At 33.3% G+C, this 21,117-nt stretch overlaps 2 protein-coding genes across 3 annotated transcripts; one reads left to right on the forward strand and one right to left on the reverse strand.

The window, feature by feature from the left end:
• Nucleotides 1–4,740: 4,740 nt before the first annotated feature.
• LOC118044288 (surfeit locus protein 1) lies at nucleotides 4,741–10,144 on the forward strand. The gene is made up of 6 exons (XM_035052519.2): nucleotides 4,741–4,971; nucleotides 5,087–5,187; nucleotides 6,712–6,950; nucleotides 8,553–8,727; nucleotides 8,804–9,087; nucleotides 9,704–10,144. Exons 1-6 carry the CDS (start codon nucleotides 4,806–4,808, stop codon nucleotides 9,771–9,773), a joined length of 1,035 nt encoding a protein of 344 aa, XP_034908410.1. The 5' UTR covers nucleotides 4,741–4,805; the 3' UTR covers nucleotides 9,774–10,144.
• A 1,021-nt stretch (nucleotides 10,145–11,165) lies between these two features.
• On the reverse strand, nucleotides 11,166–19,808 carry LOC118044287 (uncharacterized). Of its 2 annotated transcripts, XM_035052518.2 has the most exons (11): nucleotides 19,182–19,807; nucleotides 18,595–18,852; nucleotides 16,659–16,901; nucleotides 16,323–16,472; nucleotides 14,621–16,008; nucleotides 13,719–13,792; nucleotides 13,526–13,607; nucleotides 13,315–13,440; nucleotides 13,029–13,135; nucleotides 12,165–12,322; nucleotides 11,166–11,808 (listed from the first exon to the last, which is right to left on the reverse strand). In XM_035052518.2, exons 1-11 carry the CDS (start codon nucleotides 19,779–19,781, stop codon nucleotides 11,560–11,562), a joined length of 3,435 nt encoding a protein of 1,144 aa, XP_034908409.1. In that variant the 5' UTR covers nucleotides 19,782–19,807; the 3' UTR covers nucleotides 11,166–11,559. The 2 variants fall into 2 exon arrangements, with proteins under 2 accessions (XP_034908409.1, XP_073259690.1); XM_073403589.1 differs by lacking the exon at nucleotides 11,166–11,808 and having other exon boundaries at nucleotides 12,182–12,322; nucleotides 13,029–13,125; nucleotides 19,182–19,808.
• Nucleotides 19,809–21,117: the final 1,309 nt, after the last annotated feature.

Genomic DNA, 21,117 nt, shown 5'->3' on the forward strand with positions numbered 1-21,117 from the left:
TTAATTATATAGATAAATATAGATAAAGATATCTACTATTGTAAAATAAACCATTGATCTAATTGTATTTAATAACTTTGATTTTTTACTAATTAAATATTAATAAAAATAAATACACACATAAAAATAAAAATATTACGTAAGGTTGCAAATAAAAAAAAAAACTTACTGATATTAGAAAAAAAAGCCACAACCTTATTTGAAAGTTTTTGAAAAAAAGCATACGTGGGGAGTTTTTTGTAGAATTAAAATTCATAAAACATTTTTTTCCCAAATAATTAAAAGTAGTGAATTTCTAAACTTAATTTTCTCGTATATTGATTATTAAAATTTATGTAAACTAGAAGTGTAAAAAATGTTGCGTTACTTTTATAAACAATTATACAAGATTTTGGTTTTACCTATACTTATTAATTAATCTTGAATTATTATACATATTTTGTTAGAAGCAAAAATGTTTTAAAATTAGAAGTTGAAAATTAACTTAAAAAAAGATATAGGTAATAAAAAGTGATAATGATAGAGAGTGAAAAATACCTTTTAAAAATAATGCATGTCATGTTAATAAATTTGGAAGCACTTTAGAACTTATGAGTGTAGAATCTTGACTACAACTTCTATAGTTAAAAAAGTACCCTATAAAAATTAGAGAAGACATCATATGAATTGTGGAAAGGTAAAACATCTTTTATATAAATATCTCAAAAGTGTGAGGGAGTTTTGCAAAAGTGACAATACCTGATCCTCAAAGATACAACTAAAATTATGTATTGTATTTTTATTGAATATACTTACAATAATAGTGCATATTGATTTCATATACACAAGTCAAATATTGATGACGTTCATCTTAATAAAATAATAGAACTACCAAATATTACATTCCTTAAAGATGTGTTTACATTCAAATAAGCATAAGAAATTTATTCACTTAAGAGGATGATTGAAACAAGCTAAAGTACTCATCATCAAATAGAACATGAATTATCATTGGCTAGCCATGGTGATTGCATTGATTATTGTTTCATGCCATGGTTGTTATGCCATGTGCACTACTAATGGAAATATTAGTGATAAATAGTGTCATTGCCGCAAAAAATGATACTTGTTCTATATAGAAAAAATTCTATGCCAAAAAAGATTCATTTGCTTAGAAAGTTTACGTGGAAACCCAAAAAATTTATGCATATAGGGGCATTCTAAGTGATGAGTGCTGAGTGCTGTTATGAGGCCGAAATTCCAGGAATTTATAGTCATTTAAGCAAGGCTCAACACAACTAGAAAGAATGTTTTTTCTTGGTACCATCAGAACCTAATTATTTATATTTGATATTAATAACATATTTTTAAATAATTTTATAAGAAAAAAAACATGAAATAGTTTCCTATAATCCTTCATTAAAGAGAACAATCATAAATGACAACACTTTGATTGGAAGGCACAATGGAGGGTCATGTATGAAATAATTCTTATTTAGTTTTTCTTTTTTTGCTAAAAACCAATTCTCATCCTAATTTTATTTGTAAAAAAAAAAAAAAAAACTAAAACACTGCATATTTGTCATATATTTTGTAAAATCAAGTTAACATAACTAAACCACTAAAAGAAAATGACAAAAAAAAGAAGAGAGTAATCCATTCAACCTAATTTGTCAAATACAAAAACACATGTAAAGTGATAAATAAAAAAGTACAATGAAATAAGAATCAATGGATTGAAACATAAATAAACACTAATATGACACAAATGTACTTATAATAATCCATCAGATAACATCTTGTCCATCAATCAAGTACAACGAGGAGAAAAAGATTATGAAAACAAATTGTAAGGAAGGAGGACAAAATCATCAAATCTAATTGATGAACTCTGTAAACTATGCAAAAGTTATGAAAAGCCTAAATAGAAGCTCAACAAATTATAAGTAATTCATAATAGTTAAATAAAATAAGATAATAGAGAATGGTATATGAAATCTTTATTCCAAAAAAAAAAAAATACCATCAATAACTTTCATGGGATGAATTGAAACGATGAAATAAATTCATAGAAGCTTCAAACAACGATTGAATATACAAAAAAGAAGAAGAAAGGAACACTCAATAATATATATATATAAAGTAATGCATCTAAAAAGGGAAAACACAAACTAAATAAAAATATAAATACACCAATTGCTTAATTATACAAAAATGAAAAAATTGATGAGAAAGGAACATAAACATAATAAGTGAATGAAAAAAATATCAAAATGAGCCAACAATAAATCTTCTCTCTTATTTTTCATGAGACAAGCACCAATCTCTTTACAAATAGTATTCTCCACTCACCACAAGGCTTTTTATCATTGCTCCAAAGTGAAATTTTTCATCATAAATTTCATATAAAATATTTTTCATCGGTCTTTTCATTGCTTGTATTTTATTGTTATTTTCTAGAAATAATCAATCTAACTTGTAGTTGAATAAACTCGTATATTTGATGGAAAAGATTTTGAAAAAAATGAGAGTAGCTCTTTATCGAACATAGAAGAAACTTGCTAAGATTCAGTTGACAAGGATATAATATTACCTCTCTTTAAAATTAATGAGGATATATGCATACACCACTCCTACCTAATGCTTTTTTTTTTCTTTTCTTTTATCTTAACGAGAAATGCCAGTGTTGGCTGTTTGAATGTTTGAGTCCAGCCAACTAATTTCTAAAGAACAAGGCCGGCATATAAAGCTATAGACCATCGGCTTATGTTCTTGGAAAAGTCTCCATGTGCTTCCTCTTAAATTAGCCATCAATCTCTCTCTTGAATATTACAATTTGTTACTAAAAATTATGCAAAAACCCTATAAATAATGGTTGATTTCAGAATTAGAATCACTTGCAAACTAACACAAGATATTGGCACAGTTCATCCTCAAAGCTATAGACCATCTAATATTGCGTGCCGCTGCTGCTTCTTGTTTTTTTTTTTTTTTTTTTTTTTTTTTGTGCTTCTCTCCTTCCTGCAGCTGTAGATGCAGTAAGTGGTTATGATCGATCATCATAGTCAATAGATGATGATATACAAAGGGTGGTGGTGTTTGTGTATATTTGCTTAATTTGCTGCTGCAAATTGGTATGTTTGAGAGTGTGATTGATGTTGTTTTTTAAAATATTTTTCGTGTCAAAATATATCAAAATAATATTTTTTTAATTTTTTTAAAATTATTTTTAAAATCAGTACATTAAAACAATCCAAAACATATAAAATAATATTAATCTTTAACAAAATTTGTTGAAAACATGAATATAACTGTATTTTCAAATAATCTCTTAACTGCATGAGATTGGAAGGTAACAAATTCTTAATTTGATATAGAAGGATTATTTGCTTACAACGTTGGGATATGGTATTTATGGGAATCAAAGCTTAATTAGACAGGTTACTTCACATGACTCAAACACATGCTCATCACTAATTTTTTTTTTTGGGAAATTTCATTTTTGTTTTTGCTAAAATTGAGTGTGGTTTGTATTTTTTGGATCGTTTTGATGTGTTGATATCAAAAATAATTTTTAAAAAATAAAAAAACATTATTGGCATGCTTTTCAGTACGAAAAGCTATTTGAAAAGCAACCGCTACCACATTCCCAAACACCCTCTAAGCCGATCCCATAAAAAAACTATGTTCTTTCTCTTAAAAGAATGTTATATTCTCTCTCGCTTTCTTCATAAAATTTAGTTTGATCATTTGGAAGGGGATTTTTCTTGCTTTTCACCGTAAAATGATATTGTTTCATACAAAGTTTGGTCATTTTTTTCTCAGGAAGTTTTTATTTGGTTTATGGAAAGGAAAACGTTTCCCCCGTCAATCTCTTGAAATTATTTTTATTTTGGAGATTACTTAGATTAGATGTGTTATATGGAAAGAAACGATGGATTATTTAATAAGTAATAATTATATTTTGTTAATTTTATTATTAAACTGAAAATTTTAGGAAAATTAATTTTTTATAGAATTGATAAAAAAAAACATAATATTAATTTAAATTGAATAAATTTGAATTAAATAATTATTTGATTATTTATTTATTAGATTTATTTAGTGATACATCATTATATTTTTGTTCCAATTGGTTCTTAGATTATAAATTTATTTTTAATTATCAGAACTTATTCTTTATAATTTTCTAAATAATAAATGATTGTTCTTAAATATATCGTATACTAATTCAAATTACAGTGATGAAAGGATTTACGCTTAATCAAAAAAACCTCAAATCAACCCCAGAAAAGAACCCATCGGAGGAAAAAAAGAAGGAAAAGAGCATGTACGAGCATCTGAATGCAAAAGACCGTATGATGAAGACGGCAACTGCAAGCATGATAACTCGCTCTAAGAAAATAAATATGGGCAACTAAAAGGACCGATTGCGCTATCTAAATTAGCACATCAGTGACGCGTTGCCTTTTTCTTTAAACAAAACAAAAGGATCCGGTAAATATAATACCACCTGCATAATCACACTGCCAAGCACGGAGAGAGACCATCGCCGGCCATGTTCTGCAGCGGAGCAGACAGTTTAAGAGCCACTGTGAGGTAGAAGGAGAAGGGCTTTGCTTATATAGGAGATGAGGGGTGTAGGGTAAAACCCTAGTTTTTTTTTTTTGAATTTATTGGGCTTTAATATAAGGCCCACTGGGCCTTTTAGGCCTCAGAGGTAGTCCACTTCCATCTCTCCTTCCGGTCAAAACCCCGTAAGCCCTCACTGCTGGAGACACGGATTTGTCGAAAGCAAGAATCAATCAAATGCAAGACTCCTCGATATGGCTTCCATGTCCAGAGCTCTAACAAGGAATTTCCGTAACAGTCATCAGCTTAGAAGTGGCGGGCCCCTCGACTCCCTTCCGAAATATTGGATCCCGTCTTCATCTTTATCATCTCCCTTTTGTAGCTCCGCTGCTGCTGCCACCATCTCTGAACAGCCTCCAGGTATGCGCATTGTAGATATATTTTGTGGTTTTCTACTTTCTACCTCTCTTTCTGGGTTGATCAAGAGATTCAAAAATTAGATATGGGAGTTCCAAATGGTTCCTTTTATTTTCAGAAAAAGAGAGTGGTTCAAGATTGTCAAAATGGTTACTCTTTTTACCTGGAGCTATCACTTTTGGCCTTGGAACTTGGCAGGTTCTTAGAAGGCAGGACAAGGTTCTGTTTTTGTCTTTCATTTCTTATATCTTGCCTTTTTAATTCGGGTTCTTTAATCAATTCTCAAAATCTGCCTGTTTGTTTGGTTATTGCCTTAATGTTTTCCTTAACTTGTTTTTGGTAGGCTCTTGATTCTATTGAAATTCGTTTTTGAATATTATACTGCTTGTCAAGTGTTGGTTTTAAGTTTAAGTGGGTGTAGGTAGCAACAAATTGTATTAGTAATGCTTGCTTTCGATTATCAACACCATGACAGTGGTTTGGTGAATTTATTGTTACTTATATTTCATTGTTTTAGCATCAAGATGGTTCAATATGTTTATTGTGAAATACTTGCGGAAGAAATTATCTTAAGGGTATCCATTGTTAGTCTTCCAAGGATCAATTTGGTTTCTCCAGGAAGGTTGAGTTCACAAGCTGTTTTATTGCTTACTAGCAAAACTAAGACCCGCCCATGGCTATGCGATCTCTTTCTTGGATTAGAATAAATACTGAAGTGGAAACGAAGTATGAGAACAATGGCAACCTTCCTTGCATAAAGGCTTAGGATATTGGCTGTGATAAAGCATAATGGTTGCAGGTTCACAAACTAGGATGGAAGCTAAGGGATTGTGAAATTGATGGCAAAGAGATAGATTAGTGAATATTTTGTGAGCTTGAGTACAACATTGAGCGTTGCATGTTTTGTTCATATCATGATATTAGCTTGAGAGTTCTTATATTTAATATTAATTCTATTCTTTCTCTGATATAAGGTAGCTGAAAGCTATTGTAGGAAGAAAATGCATTTAATACCTTGCTTGTTTGACGGAAAGTGAATTCAATGGAAAATGATTTCCAAGAAAATGGATCACTTTTCAATTTTTGGATGTATCATGAAATGAGTCGGAAACATGTTTTGGTGTTTGCTTGTGTCATAGAAAATAAATTAGAAAATAAGAATTTTGAGCTATTACCCTTTTTTAGATGGTACTAACAAACATTTTTGCTGTTCGATGCACATTGATAATGACTTTCTTTTCTATGGTATCTTATTATGATGTATTCTCTCTCCCTCTCTCTCAGAATATTTTAAAATATGATATTTATTATTTTCCAATAATATGATATATTTTAAAATATTTTTATGAATATGTTAATGTTTTTTTATACAAGGATAATGAAGTAGTGTACCACATCAGTTCTTTGGTCCTTCATGGGAGGTGTTCCGTTGAAAACACTTTCCTCCCTCTAAAGCTTAGGTTTTTTTAACTGGAAAGTTAATTGCATTAAACAGTTTTCAAAAATGCAGCCAAAAATTAGGAATTTGGGAAAGTATTTTCCATGGGGACACTTTCTGACAAACAAACTGGATGTAAATGATATATGTAACTTTAAGCCTTTGCTTGTAACACAGCAAACCGTAGAGTACAAGTTTTATCCCTTTCCACATATAGATAATGGCACTTTGCTAAATTTAATCATAAAGGCTGTTTACAGTCTTGCTTGCTTGACTAATATGTTTGTCAATTTTTGTCCCTATAGATCAAAATGCTGGAATATAGACAGGGGAGGTTGGCAATGGAACCGATGAAATTCAATGATATATCTCCATCTAGTGAACAGCTGGATGATTTAGAGTTCAGAAGAGTGGCATGCAAAGGAATTTTTAATGATAAAATGTCAATCTATGTGGGGCCACGTTCTAGAAATATTTCTGGAATCACTGAAAATGGCTACTTTATCATTACACCACTTATGCCAGTCTCCAAAAACCCTGAGTGGTAAGCATAATTTTTTGGCTGTACCTTTAGTATTGACAAAAATACAGGCAGCTTGCAATGTCTCTCTGTGAGGCCAACTAGATTGCCAAATTTGCACCTGCTCTTTATCTGTATGTCATATTCCTGTTTTTTCCATGGTAATTCACCAAGCTGTAACTTGAAAGGTATACCACAACTCATTCAAATGTCCTAATTTATTCTCTGAGTTTTTCTTGAAATATCAACCATAGACATTACAAGTATTGACGTCCAGGTTCTCGAGTTTCTGGGATCGCCAAGGTTGTTATGGGTATTAACCAATATGGATGCTTTCCAAAGTTAAGTAGAATATGAAATGATGGTGAAAGATCTGTGCATTTGAAATCCTTGCTTTCATTTATCAAGCCAATATTTTCTCTCTTTCTTCTTGTAATATTACATTTGCTTGATTGCCTGACCCTCTACCTTATTACCTTCTCTTGGAAGTTAATGTTGTTCTCTCTTTTTGACTCAATGGAGTGAAATTATTTTCTCTTAATCTCCTGCATTGTTAGTTTTATTGTTAGCACCAGAAATGCAATCAACTATTTACCTGATATCCTGATTGGCTTTTTTCTTTTAAGTAACACCTTGAACAGAGTCATGTTTTAATTTCATTTAGGTTATTAAAGCAACTGATTGAGGTAATTTATAGTAGAAAGTAATTACTATATTATCTTATCCTTGAAGGCTCTGAAATCTAAACTCTGAAGGAAAGTTGTGTATCATTCTAGTGCTAATGTCTTTATTGTGTTGTTTCACAAGGCAATCTGAACTCTGAACATTGATCATAACAAAACTTTGATTCATATGGTTTGACCATGTTAACAGTATAAAATAACAATAATATCATACACAACATAGTAGATCAATTCGGTACCTCATCTATGGAAAAGAAAAAAAAATGATTGGTACAGTAGTGATTATTCTGTTAAGCACAGCAGAAGGTAAAACTAGAAATTTCTTAAGCAATTGATTCCTTTTGAAATGAATAATATTTGGGCACAAATTACTAAAAGTTCTGAGGGCTAGTGTCACTGATTTACCCTGGCATTAAAAATTGTTGAATGATGGTAAATAGTTTAATCTACTGTCGTTTATTTATATGTGACACTCTCTTTGCCTTTGGCGGTTTACAGCCATATTCAAATTTTTTGATCTCCGTTTGCATTTCAAAGAATGTATTACTATCTCTAATCAAGAAACCTTTTTCAAGGGATATACTGACAGTTTGATGTCTTCCCAAATTTAAGATAGTGCCAAATTGACCTTGAAGTTATGTTTGGTTAGATTGTACACTATTCCTGTGGTTATTTGACATCAAGCATTCCTTGACAACATGAATATTGGAGTAGGCTTCTGAAAACATGTATATGTAGAGAGAGCACATTTCAAGAATGTATTCTTTCCCGTGCAGTATTCATGGATAAGACTTTTGCATAATCGCACTATGCATTTCCTCAATGTTATTTGTGTTTCTATATTTATGAACTCATAAGTGGATGTTATTTGTGTTTCTACATTTATGAACTCATAAGTGGATGTCTGTTTCTCTTTAAGCTAACTGATGTAATTTTCCTACAGTGTGCAGTCACCGATTCTTGTCAATAGAGGATGGGTACCCCGTAGCTGGAAAGACAATTCTTTGGAAGTTTCACAAGATGATGAACAACCTTCAGATATAGCAATGGCATCTGCCCAAGGGAGTGAGAAAAGCTCTTGGTGGAGATTTTGGTCCAAAAACCCAAAAACTATTGAGGTGTCTCCTGTACTTCTGTTTGTCTTTGGGTATTGAGACCCACCAAAGATACAGTCTTAACTTATTGCATATACAGGAAAAAATCCCTTCCATCACTCCTGTAGAAGTTGTTGGAGTCATTCGTGGTAGTGAAAAACCCAGCATTTTTGTTCCTGCAAATGATCCAAGCTCCTTCCAGTGGTTCTATGTTGATGTTCCTGCTATTGCCCGTGCTTGTGGGCTTCCTGAGAATACCATATATGTGGAAGACATAAATGAAAACTTTAATTCAGGCTGTCCTTACCCTGTACCCAAGGATGTTAATGCCTTGATTCGAAGTTCAGTCATGCCACAGGACCATCTCAATTATACACTGACCTGGTATGCTCTCTGAAGCTATTTCTGTGTACTTGAAGCCTGTCTGCCAGCATGTGCTTTGATATTTTATGTTATTATCGGGAATAAATTTGTTCCCTTATATGAAGTTTTCATTCTGCTCAGAAGGCCCCAAGAATTAGATGGGGCAGCCGATGAGGCATGGCAGTGCTAGGTCCTGATCCTCCACCTCCCAGCATCTTAAATAGAGAAAAAAGTTGGATTAAAACACAGAAATTTCCTAATATTTCCCTAATTAGATTCTTTCAAAAAAAGTTGATGTTGTTCTGTGACAGTGTATTGTGCTTTAAAAATTTTTGAAGTCTAATATATGCACTTAAGTTGCTTCATAGGAAACATGCTAAAACGATGACATGCTATTGTCATAAAAGAAATTTAGCTTGTCAGAGTATCTAGGTGAGCATACCAAATAATGGTATTAAACCTAATTTTCTTTAAGGTGGAAGAGACTGCGGGAGGGGAGATTATAAGTGACCATGCCTATTAGTGTAGCATGAACTTTTTAGTCTCTCATGGAGCAATTTTCAGTGCATCAACAGATTTTGGAAGTAACTCACTCTCTCTCTCTCTCTCCTTTTTTCCTCCTTTTTTGTGTGTGCAGGTATTCTCTATCTGCTGCTGTAACATTCATGGCCTTTAAGAGACTAAGGCCAAAAAAGAGCCGAAGATAGCTAGTCTTTACTGCGAGAGATTTTACTTGGATTAATCATATTTTCTCATTGCTTCTTTACAAGAATACAATCAAGGGATTGTGGATTTTGGAACTGCTGATCGGAGAAGAAAATGTCTGAAAATTTTGGTGCAAACTGCATTCTGATTGTTTTTCCCTTTTACTTTAACTAAATGTGCATGAATATCCATTCTGGTGTAACGGCTGATATGGTGCAACATTGAGTGGTGAAGGAATCCCAGCTATTGGCATAAGAAATCTTATTAGATCAGTCATTTCCTGTATCTTATTTCTATATTGGAAAACTTTGGTGATTCCATCTCAAAAGTGATTTGAATACATAATAAAGGGAAAGCAGAAATTGCATGGTTAGTATTGGATAGCCTTTGCAAATGAAGATTCCTTGAATGTTATTGATTATGCATGCAATTTGAAGTTAATGATTCATCAGAAAAATTGAGTTGATGTCCATGGCATTCTATTGAAGGATTTTTAAAATTGATCCTCCTTGTGGGCTCCACCTGAACCTGAGCCCATTTCCACGTAGGCTTTTCCCACATTTTCTTTCATTAAAATAAAAGCCACATCCTTTTCTCCAGCTTTGTCTTTATTTGAACGCATTAAATTCTATAGGTAAAAAATTCATCACCCTCAATTTTTCACTAGCACAGTAATCAAAATCTGGAGAGAAGCAAGCAATATATCATCTATTTATTTAAAAAAATAAATAAATTAAAAGCATATAATAAATCATCTGTCATTTAAAAAACTAAAAAAAATTTAAGTAAATCTAGACACATGGACCTAGACATTTTAAGCCCATACATACTTATCTAGGCCTAGCCTACATGTTTAGAATTTTTTTTTGTGTGCATCGGTTTATTTTGTCCCTTTTTTTTCCCCTCTAGTTTCTTATATATATATATATATATATATATTTTTTTTTTTTGCCTTTTTGCCCTTCAATTTTAACACATTTTTATGTTTAATGTAATACAGTTTAATTTTCGCTTAGTTCACTAATAATAAGATTTCGATATTTTGTCATTCTTTCTTTATAGTTCTACTTATATTTTTTCTTTTCAATTTTATTCAATCACTTTCTTAAATGGTTTTTTTATATATTATTATCATTTATTCAATAAAACATTAATTCTTAAAATAAAATTATTAAACATAACTAGATACATTGCAAGTGTTATAAAATTAAAATTCTTGATCTATATCTATCTCTTAATTCTTCCATTTTAATCTTTATTTATAGTAGACATGCACTCTCATAAATGAAAAATCGAAGGGCATCCCGTATTTATCTATCTATTCAGAGAGAGAGAGAGAGAGTGGTGTTTGCATTTTGAGTAGAATCTCTGTTATTTCAGGAAAAGAATCGATCTTCAAAAGAACCCCAGGCTTTTTGTTCACGATTACCTTCAATCATACAAGAGTACAATGTCTAATGCATCGATCTAACAGCTGCACATTCTTGAATGGTGGCACAATAGACACCTACAGGATGATATGAAAACAAAAATACAAGAAAGGCAATCCATGGACAATCAAAACTGAACTAATGACAATTTACCTCGATGTTCTATGCTGTACACTCTGTACAGGAGAAAAAGGATCAACCATAAAGAATACAAATGAAAGAATAAGAACGATATCGACTCGCCACGTCCAGGATACAACCAAACTAAATGCATATACCAGACAAGGAGAATGAAAACCCTAAATCAAAAAGAATGAAATGAATATGACAAACAAAAACATGAATATGTGGGCGGGGCTCATGAAGTATGCGTCACCAGCAAAGGTGCTGTGGCTGCCCCTGCTGCATGAATTGCCTTTAACAGAGCCACAAAATTTAATAGGCTCTCTTTTGAGAACCACTTAAGCTTCCATGTCAAAGAAACTGAAGCTGCGTTATCATTGCTAGTTGTTTTGACATCCTTTTGAGATATGGATGAGAGGCGGAAACTTTTTGTGGCATTTTGAAGGGCTACGGTCACAAACCAACTCTCCTTGGCTTCGATGACCTGAAAATGGAATTATGATCTTAACAGATATACCCTTTCGCACATTCAATAGAACCGGTCTAGCACAAAACAATGGAGGCAGATATAGTGCCCAAAAGACCTTTAGTTTTGAGGAAAGCAGTTTTTTAGACGCGCTACAAGAAGAGAAAAGGAAGAGGGAAAAGAAAACCAGACTGTGTGACTAATTTAGCTAGTCATAAATATCTCATCAACACAGTAAAGGGTGGATGCAAGCAAATTATCAAGCAAAAAATGACTATTGAATGTTTTGGATGAATAATCAATAGGCCGCCCTTACAAGCAAGCAATTTTATGAACTAAAGAGCTAATAAAAGCTTAAGCAAACAGAAACATACCAGCTCCGACACATCACTGATGGAGCAACATGAATCAAGCAAGAAATATGGAGGTGAAGATGCATCCATGGAAGGACTGTTGAACTGCTTAAAATCTTCAACACACAAAAGCACATGCCCACCACTTACAAAAAGTGATCTGGGAAGCCATGAATCCTCTGTCCATAAATCATCATGTATAAATAGCCAATGGTTGGGTTAAGTAAGAAGGAAAATGAGAATTTCAAAAATAAAGGCACATATAAATCCACACGTTATTTTCACATCATAGAGTATCTGCTTGAACGCATGCCACAACAATTAAGAATAGTTTGATCCACTGTTTGAAAAGTATAACATTATTCAATCAAATTAGGAAAGCTTTATGATATGAATTTGTATTTCAATCAAGAGAGATTCCAAGCATTTTGATTACAGTGTTAATCACAAAGCTACATTTGCAATTAAATTTTATCATGCATGGGATCAACTATGTGTCTAAGAACATAGCTATGTACACCTCATAACAACATTTTGGCTTCTCAGTGGTCATAACAAATCTGATCATCCTACAGATTCACATTTAATTGTTCAGATAAAACCAATACTAATAATACCTAAATCAACAAACTAAACAAGAAGCCCTCAGGAATATTTTGTATGAAACAAGCATAGCTGAGGTCTTTGTGCCAGAAAAACCAGAATAAAAGCAGTGGGCTTGATAAATCATGCTTTTGATGAAGTGGCATGCTATAAGAATAAACTTCCAAAGCCAGTTACCTATTATGCCTCATTTTATCCAACTGTACATCACAACAATCTGAGGGACCATTTACCCGTTTTATGCAATAAGACTTCATCAACTTAAGACAATGAGATGCATACCTTCATCCTGCCTGTGCCAAACATGCACCATAGAATATTGGAATATGCTCAGTTTTGAACCTCTACATATTTGTTGCTCAAACAACTTGACCTGAACCTGCTCCAAACTGCCATATAAATTCCCAACACCCGAGTCTTACAACAAAGAAGACAAGTACATACATACAGATAGAGAGCACTTATTAAATTTTTTATTTAAAAAAAAAAAACATTTTAGATGGGTGTAAGCCAAAACACTGGCATTAAATTTCCCATCCATGTATGAAAGGGGCATAAGATAGATCACCTTTTTAACAAACATTTATTATTTGTTGAACATGCCCCGGAAACTTGCAAGATATGGAGTAACTGCCTTGACTTCTCAATGCTCCGTGTTAGAAACAGGTAGGTTGCTCCCCTCTCAATGTATACCCTAACCAACAGGAGTGAAATACACTTTTCAAGATTTATAAGAGATCAGTCTTCTAATTACTAATAGTACAAAAGAAAACACTAACCTCACAACCTGAAGTCCTATACCAACTAAAACTTCCCTAACATCTTCAACCCTATACCAACCCAGCAGACTTAAAATGCTTCCTGCGATATGTCATTTAAGTGAACTTCCAAAATTCAGCAATTAAGATAATAAAATTTCCATGTAATCAACATTCAGAAGCATAGGTGTCTCCTACAGACTTGACAACTAACCTGATCCATCAAATGCTACATCAATGAGCAGTACATACAGCTTGTCTTCACTGCTCAGCAACAAGACTACTTCTCTGAAAGCAAAAAAGAGAACAAATAGAATTTTTACAATAACATATTTAGATATTCATGATAAGATATAAAAAGAAGACATGACAGATATGCCAAGGTCAGCATGAGGTTGCATCTCATGTTATAAGTCCAGAAACCTGGGAGTGCTTGGTTACGCAAAAAGTGAAAATCTAGTATCAAGTATCAAGTATCAGCCTTTGAAGATGCAAAGCTATATATGCTAGAGGCTACCAGGGAATATCCTCAGATTTAACCTATTATTGTAATTTTCATTGAAAGGAGTGTTTACAAGTTCACAAAAAAAATTGCCTTCACAATCTAAAATCTAATATACTTTGATTCTTTATATTTAGTAATCTAAGCAAAATTGAGGCAGGATCATCCTCCTCTGTCTGTATACAACTGTGGATAAAAAAAAGTGAACTATTATTTCACATTAATTACTAATCTAAATTTCTTTCATTCTGTTGATAAGACATGGAAGAACGAAAGTTGAAAAGGAATACAACTCACTGATATCTTGTTTAATCTAGAGCTTCTAGAAAACATAATATACAGTTTATGGAAAGAGCTAAATTAGCAACAGCAGATCTGTAAGATGCTAAACAATGGACAAACGGGTACTGCATCACTGATGATAATGAACAAAAATCAATACCAATTTTAGGCAAGAAAAACTTATGCAAAAGCATAGTGACAATTAGCAACATGCTGACCCAAATTTTATAGCCATTCCAGAATTCAATAGCAATGGTTATGGTGCTTAGGAAATAAACAAAAAAGTAAGCTCTTCCATAGGCCACATTTTCTAACGATTACAAGATGTTTACCTTTCTCTGCATAAGGATTCTGGCTCAAGTACACAATCACAACAAATATAACTCCTAATGCTCTCATTAATTCTGGAATCGGCAACATTCTCATTAAAATATTTCTCAATAAAATCATCAGAGAATCCAGTGACATTTTCAGCATCCAAGGTTGCAATAGAGTTTGTGCACAGCTGTTTTTTATCGATAATTTCATGAAAACCACTCCCATGAACAATTATTTCCCTTTGCTCTTCCACCAAATCAGCTCCACAAGTATCCTCATTTCCATCTGATTTTTCTGGTCTCCCTATCCTGCCAACCACATTCTCTAACAGAGAAATGACTCTTCTTCTTGATTTCCTTTTGTTTTTCTTCTTCTCCAGTAAATAAGCCTCTTGGTTGGAAAAATTAGCAATTTCAATATCATGGGAACCAGAGGAAAAATCATTGCAGTTTGAATTTAAGAGTTTTGGTGAATTAGAGGTTTGTGAATCAAATAGATAATTGTCCTCTTTCCTCACATGATGAATTCCATGTCCTTGATCCTTCAAAAGATTGGAAAATAAGTGCCCTCCAGCCCCAGGATTCAAGTACTCTCCATTCTCTGATTTATCAACTTCATATGACGAAGGCCCAAGTTCATATAAATCATCATCACTAGAGCTTGTATTACCATCAGATGATGCCACTGAATAGGACTCTGCAGGTAGCTGCAGAATTTCTTCCACCAAGTTGTGGCGTCGATGCAAAATGTCCTCCTCGTAATGAGGAGGAGACCTAGGATAAGCAGAAGATGAATGAGCGGTTAACAGTGATATGCTTCCATTTTCAAGTATTGTATGGACTCCTTGGACAGTAGAGCTATCTGTGTGAGAACTTTTACCTTGCATAGACATACTATCACACCCTTCATTTGAATAAGACTTTTGATGCTTCTGTCCTAGATTCATGTTCCCCATACCTGGTAAAGCAACCCCACCATATGAACCAGTGTCAACAAATGAACTATCAGACTCAAAGAGATTTGTGCTGGTCTCATCTCCTGAAGCTTGAAGAGCATCCAAGGAATATCTAGAACTATCACAGTGGTCCTTCTGTGTTGACTTGTTTATTGGATGATTTTCCTTGGCATGATGCAATGTAAGCCCACAATATGTACTGCAATCCACAATATTCTCTGATTCATGATCCATCCACTCCTTAAATTCTCGCAACCAAAGAATAGAACGCTCCTTTTTCATGAGCTCAACTCTGTTAATTAGATCAACTATTTCAGCTTCGTCATCAGACATGGCATTCTCCTCTTTGCTTTGAATCTCATAATCACAAGATGGAGACTCGTGGTCAGAAGAAAAATACATGCTCTCTTCTTTATTTGCAATTGAAGCAAGACGAGATACTTTTCCCTGAAAAATGTAATATAAGGAGATGTCATTCCTCTCCAAGTCAATATCAATAATCTAATTGACTCGTAGAGAGAAATACAGTGTTATATTTGAAAGACTTGCGAGTTATTAAACAAAAGGCAGATATTTACTGAAATAAAAAACATAATACACACTTGATGCTGGGAGGAATTCAGTTCACCATGATGCTGTAGCGGAAAGAAATACAAGAAGAACAACAGGGCTAAATAAATCATTCCACAAATATTATGCTGTCAATATGTAAAGGGCTGACTAATATGAGGGCTGGCTCAATGCACATCAATATTACTCACCCTTTTCCTGTTCATAATCCCCACTCCGTGAGCATCTCCCTTTGCAGGAGAATAAAATCCAAAGCTGGCAGGTTGTTTCTGCCTGCTGGCAATTATGATTTGCCTCTTCCAAAACTCCCTTGTGCTAATTTCCCGGTCATCTAACTTCACCTAAGCAACCATGCATCAGGAAACAATTAAAAAGTTGTTAGTTTACTAGGACTACACAATTCATAATGGAGTTATGAAAAGTATCCTTTAAATACCACATTACATCTTACTCATCCACGGGCTATACTCTTGTATTTCTTGCATTATCTTAAATTAAGAAACACAATCCCCTGGATCATCACTTACAGCATCTGGATGAACAAAATAGCTGAATACTTGAGCTCGATACCATCGGGCACCACACAAAGGATTTCCTTCCAACCACAAGTTTTGTAGACATGGGAAGCTAGCAAGGAACTCCAGCTCTAAGAAATTGGAAATTATATTGCAGGACACATCAAGTGCTTCAAGTGACTTCAAATTCTCAAGCCCATGTAATGTAGTTAGAGCATTGTTCCTCAAAACAAGTTTAACAATGTGACAGGACACCTGCACAGAAAAACATCAGTGTATGGGTCTAAAGCTAATTCTGAAGAAAAAAAATTAGAGTGGCAGGAAATAAATCTTTAAGAACAAAATTTAATCGAATCATTCTGCTATTGAGGTTTAACAGTATATATTCCACAACCAATGAAATTTGAAAATACTGGTTGCAACTCTAGTTAGAGCTATTCTAGCAAAAACAAATTTCCCTAATTAACATTTTGTGTATCATCTGCCTAATTGTCTATCAAAAGATGGAAAGATGAGAGACATCTGTCAGGGATTCTCAAATTGTTTCTTCCTCAGCAATTTTACATTACTGAATAACATATTCTTTGGATCAGAGCTATGTTGATAGCTAATTGAATTTTGAAAAAAGTAGAAATGTTTCAAAGGCAGACAACTCCCTGGGTTTTGCATGTAAGGTAGACTGAGTGATCCTGAAATCCTAAAGAATTCTTGGAAAGAAGATGATACATTTGGCATCTGTTGGAACCACACTTGCCCAAAATAACCACTGAATTGCATATTTCCACAATTATCAACTACACAAGTAATAACTACATGTTTACATTGCCATATTAACAGACACCCTAATCTTAGTTCTTTTATACCAAATTTGGGTATCGACCTATGCACATTCACACCTTGGAGCCACATTCTTCTGTTGTTCATCTCACATGCAATCATTTCCACAACCACAACCTCTCCCAATAAATCCACAAAAAATTCCTACAACTAGGAGATCCTCCAAGAAACCAAATAGTTTTGTAACCCTCATTAGTCATCACCCTTTTAATTGTTATCTCACCACTTGCCACATTATCATGTTCCATATTGCACCTCTTGCCCTAGCCAAGTTATTAGCTCCAATATCTATTAGCCTGCCAACAGAAGCTCTAATACCCATCCTCATTTACCCAGGATCATTCTGGAGATGGTTAATGCATGATTAGAATCCTGCCCCAGAAACATTAACAATTGGATTATGGAACTTCCACATTATATAATCCGCTCCTTCCATGTATCCTACACTTATGAAACTCTAAACTCATACATATACTTGATGCCAAGTGTTCAGCTTCAGTACCTCTAAATATAAACTTCCACGTTATCTAATCCACTACTTCCACATTATCTAATTCACTCCTTCCATGTATCCTACACATGTGAAACTCTAGAATCCTACATACATACATATACTTGATGTCGCGTGTTCAATTTCAGCACCTCTAAATATAATTTCATTACTGTGCACAATTACAGTTTACTTGCATAGCAGTCAAGATATTGATTTGAGCAGCAAAATCGAAATTTGAGCTTGGCTTATATAGTTGCCAAGAAAGCTTGAATGAGAGTGCTTAGGTCAATTAAAGTCAGTATGTTTGAATAAGATATGTTCCTTTGTAGCAGTGATCTTTAATAATTTACTTTAGCTTAAGTGTTACTATCAGAATAGCAATTATGATGCCTGCCATCAAAAAAACAGTATCAGCTGGAAAATATAAAATAAGCAAAGCAATGGATACAGCATCAACTACAGAGAGAGAGAGAGAGAGAGAGAGAGAGAGAGAGAAGAAAAATCCACCAATCAACAAACTAGAAGTATACTTTAAAATTAAAATATAGTGCATTCTGAAATTTGAAAGCAACCAAATCCTAAGCGTGGGATTTGAAGCTTAATGGCTTTTATCCCTACCTCACAAAAGGGTGCAATTGATCTCAGATGATTGAACCCAAGATCCAAGTGCTTCAATTTGGTACACTTCCGCAAATTATCCACCTTCGCAAACTTATTTCGACTCAAATCAAGAGTTTCCACTGCAGGAAGAAGTTGCAAAGACTCATCCATCAAAACCAATCGATTACACGCACAAGATACAAATGACAACCGACTCCATTGTGGCGAGTCCTTTATCTCCGCAATCCTACTTGCAAATACATGCCGTAAAGCATCCTAAATAACCCAACAAACAAAAAAGAAAATAAAAAAAAAATCACTCCAATATCCAATACAGAAGGCAACTACAAATAACCAAATCATAAAATAAAATTTAGACAGCACAAAGAAATTAATGCACATTAAGTAAGTTGTTTCTTTGCTTAATTATATTATATTTCTAATTAAATTGCAATACCAATCCCTTCCTTCAATCCTTCAATTCAAGGACTATCTCCTTTAATCAATGCCACTATTAGTATAAAAATCGTGATTAATTTGTTTCTTTTTTATATTTTTCAGATTGAATGTCACAACACCTATTCAATAAATAAAAAATTACTCACAGTAGAATTGTGACAAACAATCTTCTCTAAAGTATGTCTCAATTCAAGCAACCCTTTCGCAGCCGAGGTAGACAAATCACAACCTCTAAGTTCCAAAACCCTCAACCTCCCAAACGGAACCAAACAAACCGGCGTAGGATCACGCGTCGGAAGAGGCAAGACCGAAACAACCTTCAACTCCGTCAACAAACGTAGAATACGCCGCAACTGCTCGAGAGCACGGTGGTCACCAAGGTCAGAAACGTAAGCGCGAAGATAATCGACCGGAGCTCCGGATAACAAATTCTCCAGTTCGTGTAGTGATTCGAGTCGCGAATTCACGTAGTGGAGACCAGCTGGGTTGAGCTTCAAGACTAGGGTTCCGTCAATTAACGGACCGGCTTGTTCTTCGACGAATTTGACTAGTTTTTCCAAGTAACGATCTCCTGTTACGATCGCCATTATAGAGAGAGGGAGAAAGAGTGAATTTAGAGAGAGAAAGGAGGTTTTGGAAGGATTGAATAGAAGGGAGAAATGGGTATCATGGTTTTTCTGTGAAGGAAGAGGGAGAGGGAGATTGTTCGTTTGTCTGTTTGCGTTTGAAGAGAAGGGGTGAGGCATTCATTGAGGTCTAATGATTGAGAGTTGAAGACTCTGGCTTTTTCTTATTCATTGATAATTATTCCTCACTACTCAGCTTTCCTTTTAGTCCCTGGTGTTCACAAAGTTTTAATTTTAGTACCAACGAATTTTAATTTTTTTAATATATCCTTGAATTTAAGGCTTTGTTTCGTATAAAATATGCATTTGGCCTCCTGAACAATTATTTATTATTTTATGACCATTATTTGCTTATATATTTTATAGTAGGTCCTCGTCTCTAAAGTTCTAATTTCACTGTTTTTTATATCTATTAAAAAAGAAGAAGCTAAAAGACTTAGGAGTTTCATTGTAGCTTACACATAATTTATTATGAATTATTACAATGAAATTATTGTTTTATCCTTTAGTGAAAACAACATAAGTCTAGAAGATTAGCTTATAAGTCATTAAAATATTATTTGAGATGTACGAGACTTTTCTATTTTTTTATACAATAAAAATATTTTTTTACACTGAAAAAATTTATAAGGGTTGACCAAGAGTTTTTTTGATTTCTTACAAGTTTCTAAACAGTAAAAATATTTTTCCCGAAGATAAAAAATTTATTGTATGAACAAGGGTGTTTATGGTTTTTTCATCATCGATGTCCAATGAAAGAACGTTTATAACCTTAGAAAAAATTTTTTTGCCTTAGGGGGATATTTTGATATTTTCACACATGTATTTTAACAAGTTCGTGGGGGTGTTGTGGTATTTTTTATGTTTTTTTTTTTAATTTTTTTTATTTAGAAATTGTTGGCATGTATAACGCTACTCGGTAGCCAAATCTAACCATTTGTCGTCTTATTGGATGCGGAACCGTCTCCTCTTTCACATGATATGGCACGTGTAGGCTTGTGGTGATCAGATTGTTGGCGGTGTTTGTTTTAGTTTTTTTGCTTTCTTTTTTTCTCTCCTAATAGCTAAAGTACATCATTGTTCTTTTATTGTTTGATTTTTAATTTAATTTTTATTCTTCTAATTTTTTATTTTGTTCTTATTCCTTTTATAGGAGTTTTTTATTTCAATTTAGTCCTTTAATTACAATTTCTCATATGTTTTGTTTTTCATTTTAGTTCTCATTCTTTTAATTTCTTATTTCTTCCTATTCCTTTTATAGTTTCAGTCCTTATTCTTTTAATTTTTTTTTCATTCTTATTTGCTTTTATAGATTTTTTTTTTCAGTTTTAGTTTTTCAATTCTAATTTATGCATATGATGTTTTTCAATCCAGTCCTTCTACTTATGATTTTTTTTTCTTCCTTGGCTCTTTTATCAAAGTTTTTGTAGTTTTTAATTTTATCCTTTAAATCAAA

This window comes from Populus alba, chromosome 12 (genome assembly GCF_005239225.2).
Source record: "Populus alba chromosome 12, ASM523922v2, whole genome shotgun sequence".
In the NCBI taxonomy this organism is placed as follows: domain Eukaryota; kingdom Viridiplantae; phylum Streptophyta; class Magnoliopsida; order Malpighiales; family Salicaceae; genus Populus; species Populus alba.

Coding starts and splice junctions, on each gene's coding strand:
- LOC118044288 (XM_035052519.2), top strand. CDS start 4,806: ATGGCTTCCATGTCCAGAGCTCTAACAAGGAATTTCCGTAACAGTCAT. Junction 4,972..5,086: donor CATCTCTGAACAGCCTCCAG/GTATGCGCATTG, acceptor TTTTATTTTCAG/AAAAAGAGAGTGGTTCAAGA. Junction 8,728..8,803: donor AAAACCCAAAAACTATTGAG/GTGTCTCCTGTA, acceptor TTGCATATACAG/GAAAAAATCCCTTCCATCAC.
- LOC118044287 (XM_035052518.2), bottom strand. CDS start 19,781: ATGCCTCACCCCTTCTCTTCAAACGCAAACAGACAAACGAACAATCTC. Junction 16,902..18,594: donor CAATTGCACCCTTTTGTGAG/GTAGGGATAAAA, acceptor TTTTCTGTGCAG/GTGTCCTGTCACATTGTTAA. Junction 16,473..16,658: donor ATTTTGTTCATCCAGATGCT/GTAAGTGATGAT, acceptor ATGGTTGCTTAG/GTGAAGTTAGATGACCGGGA.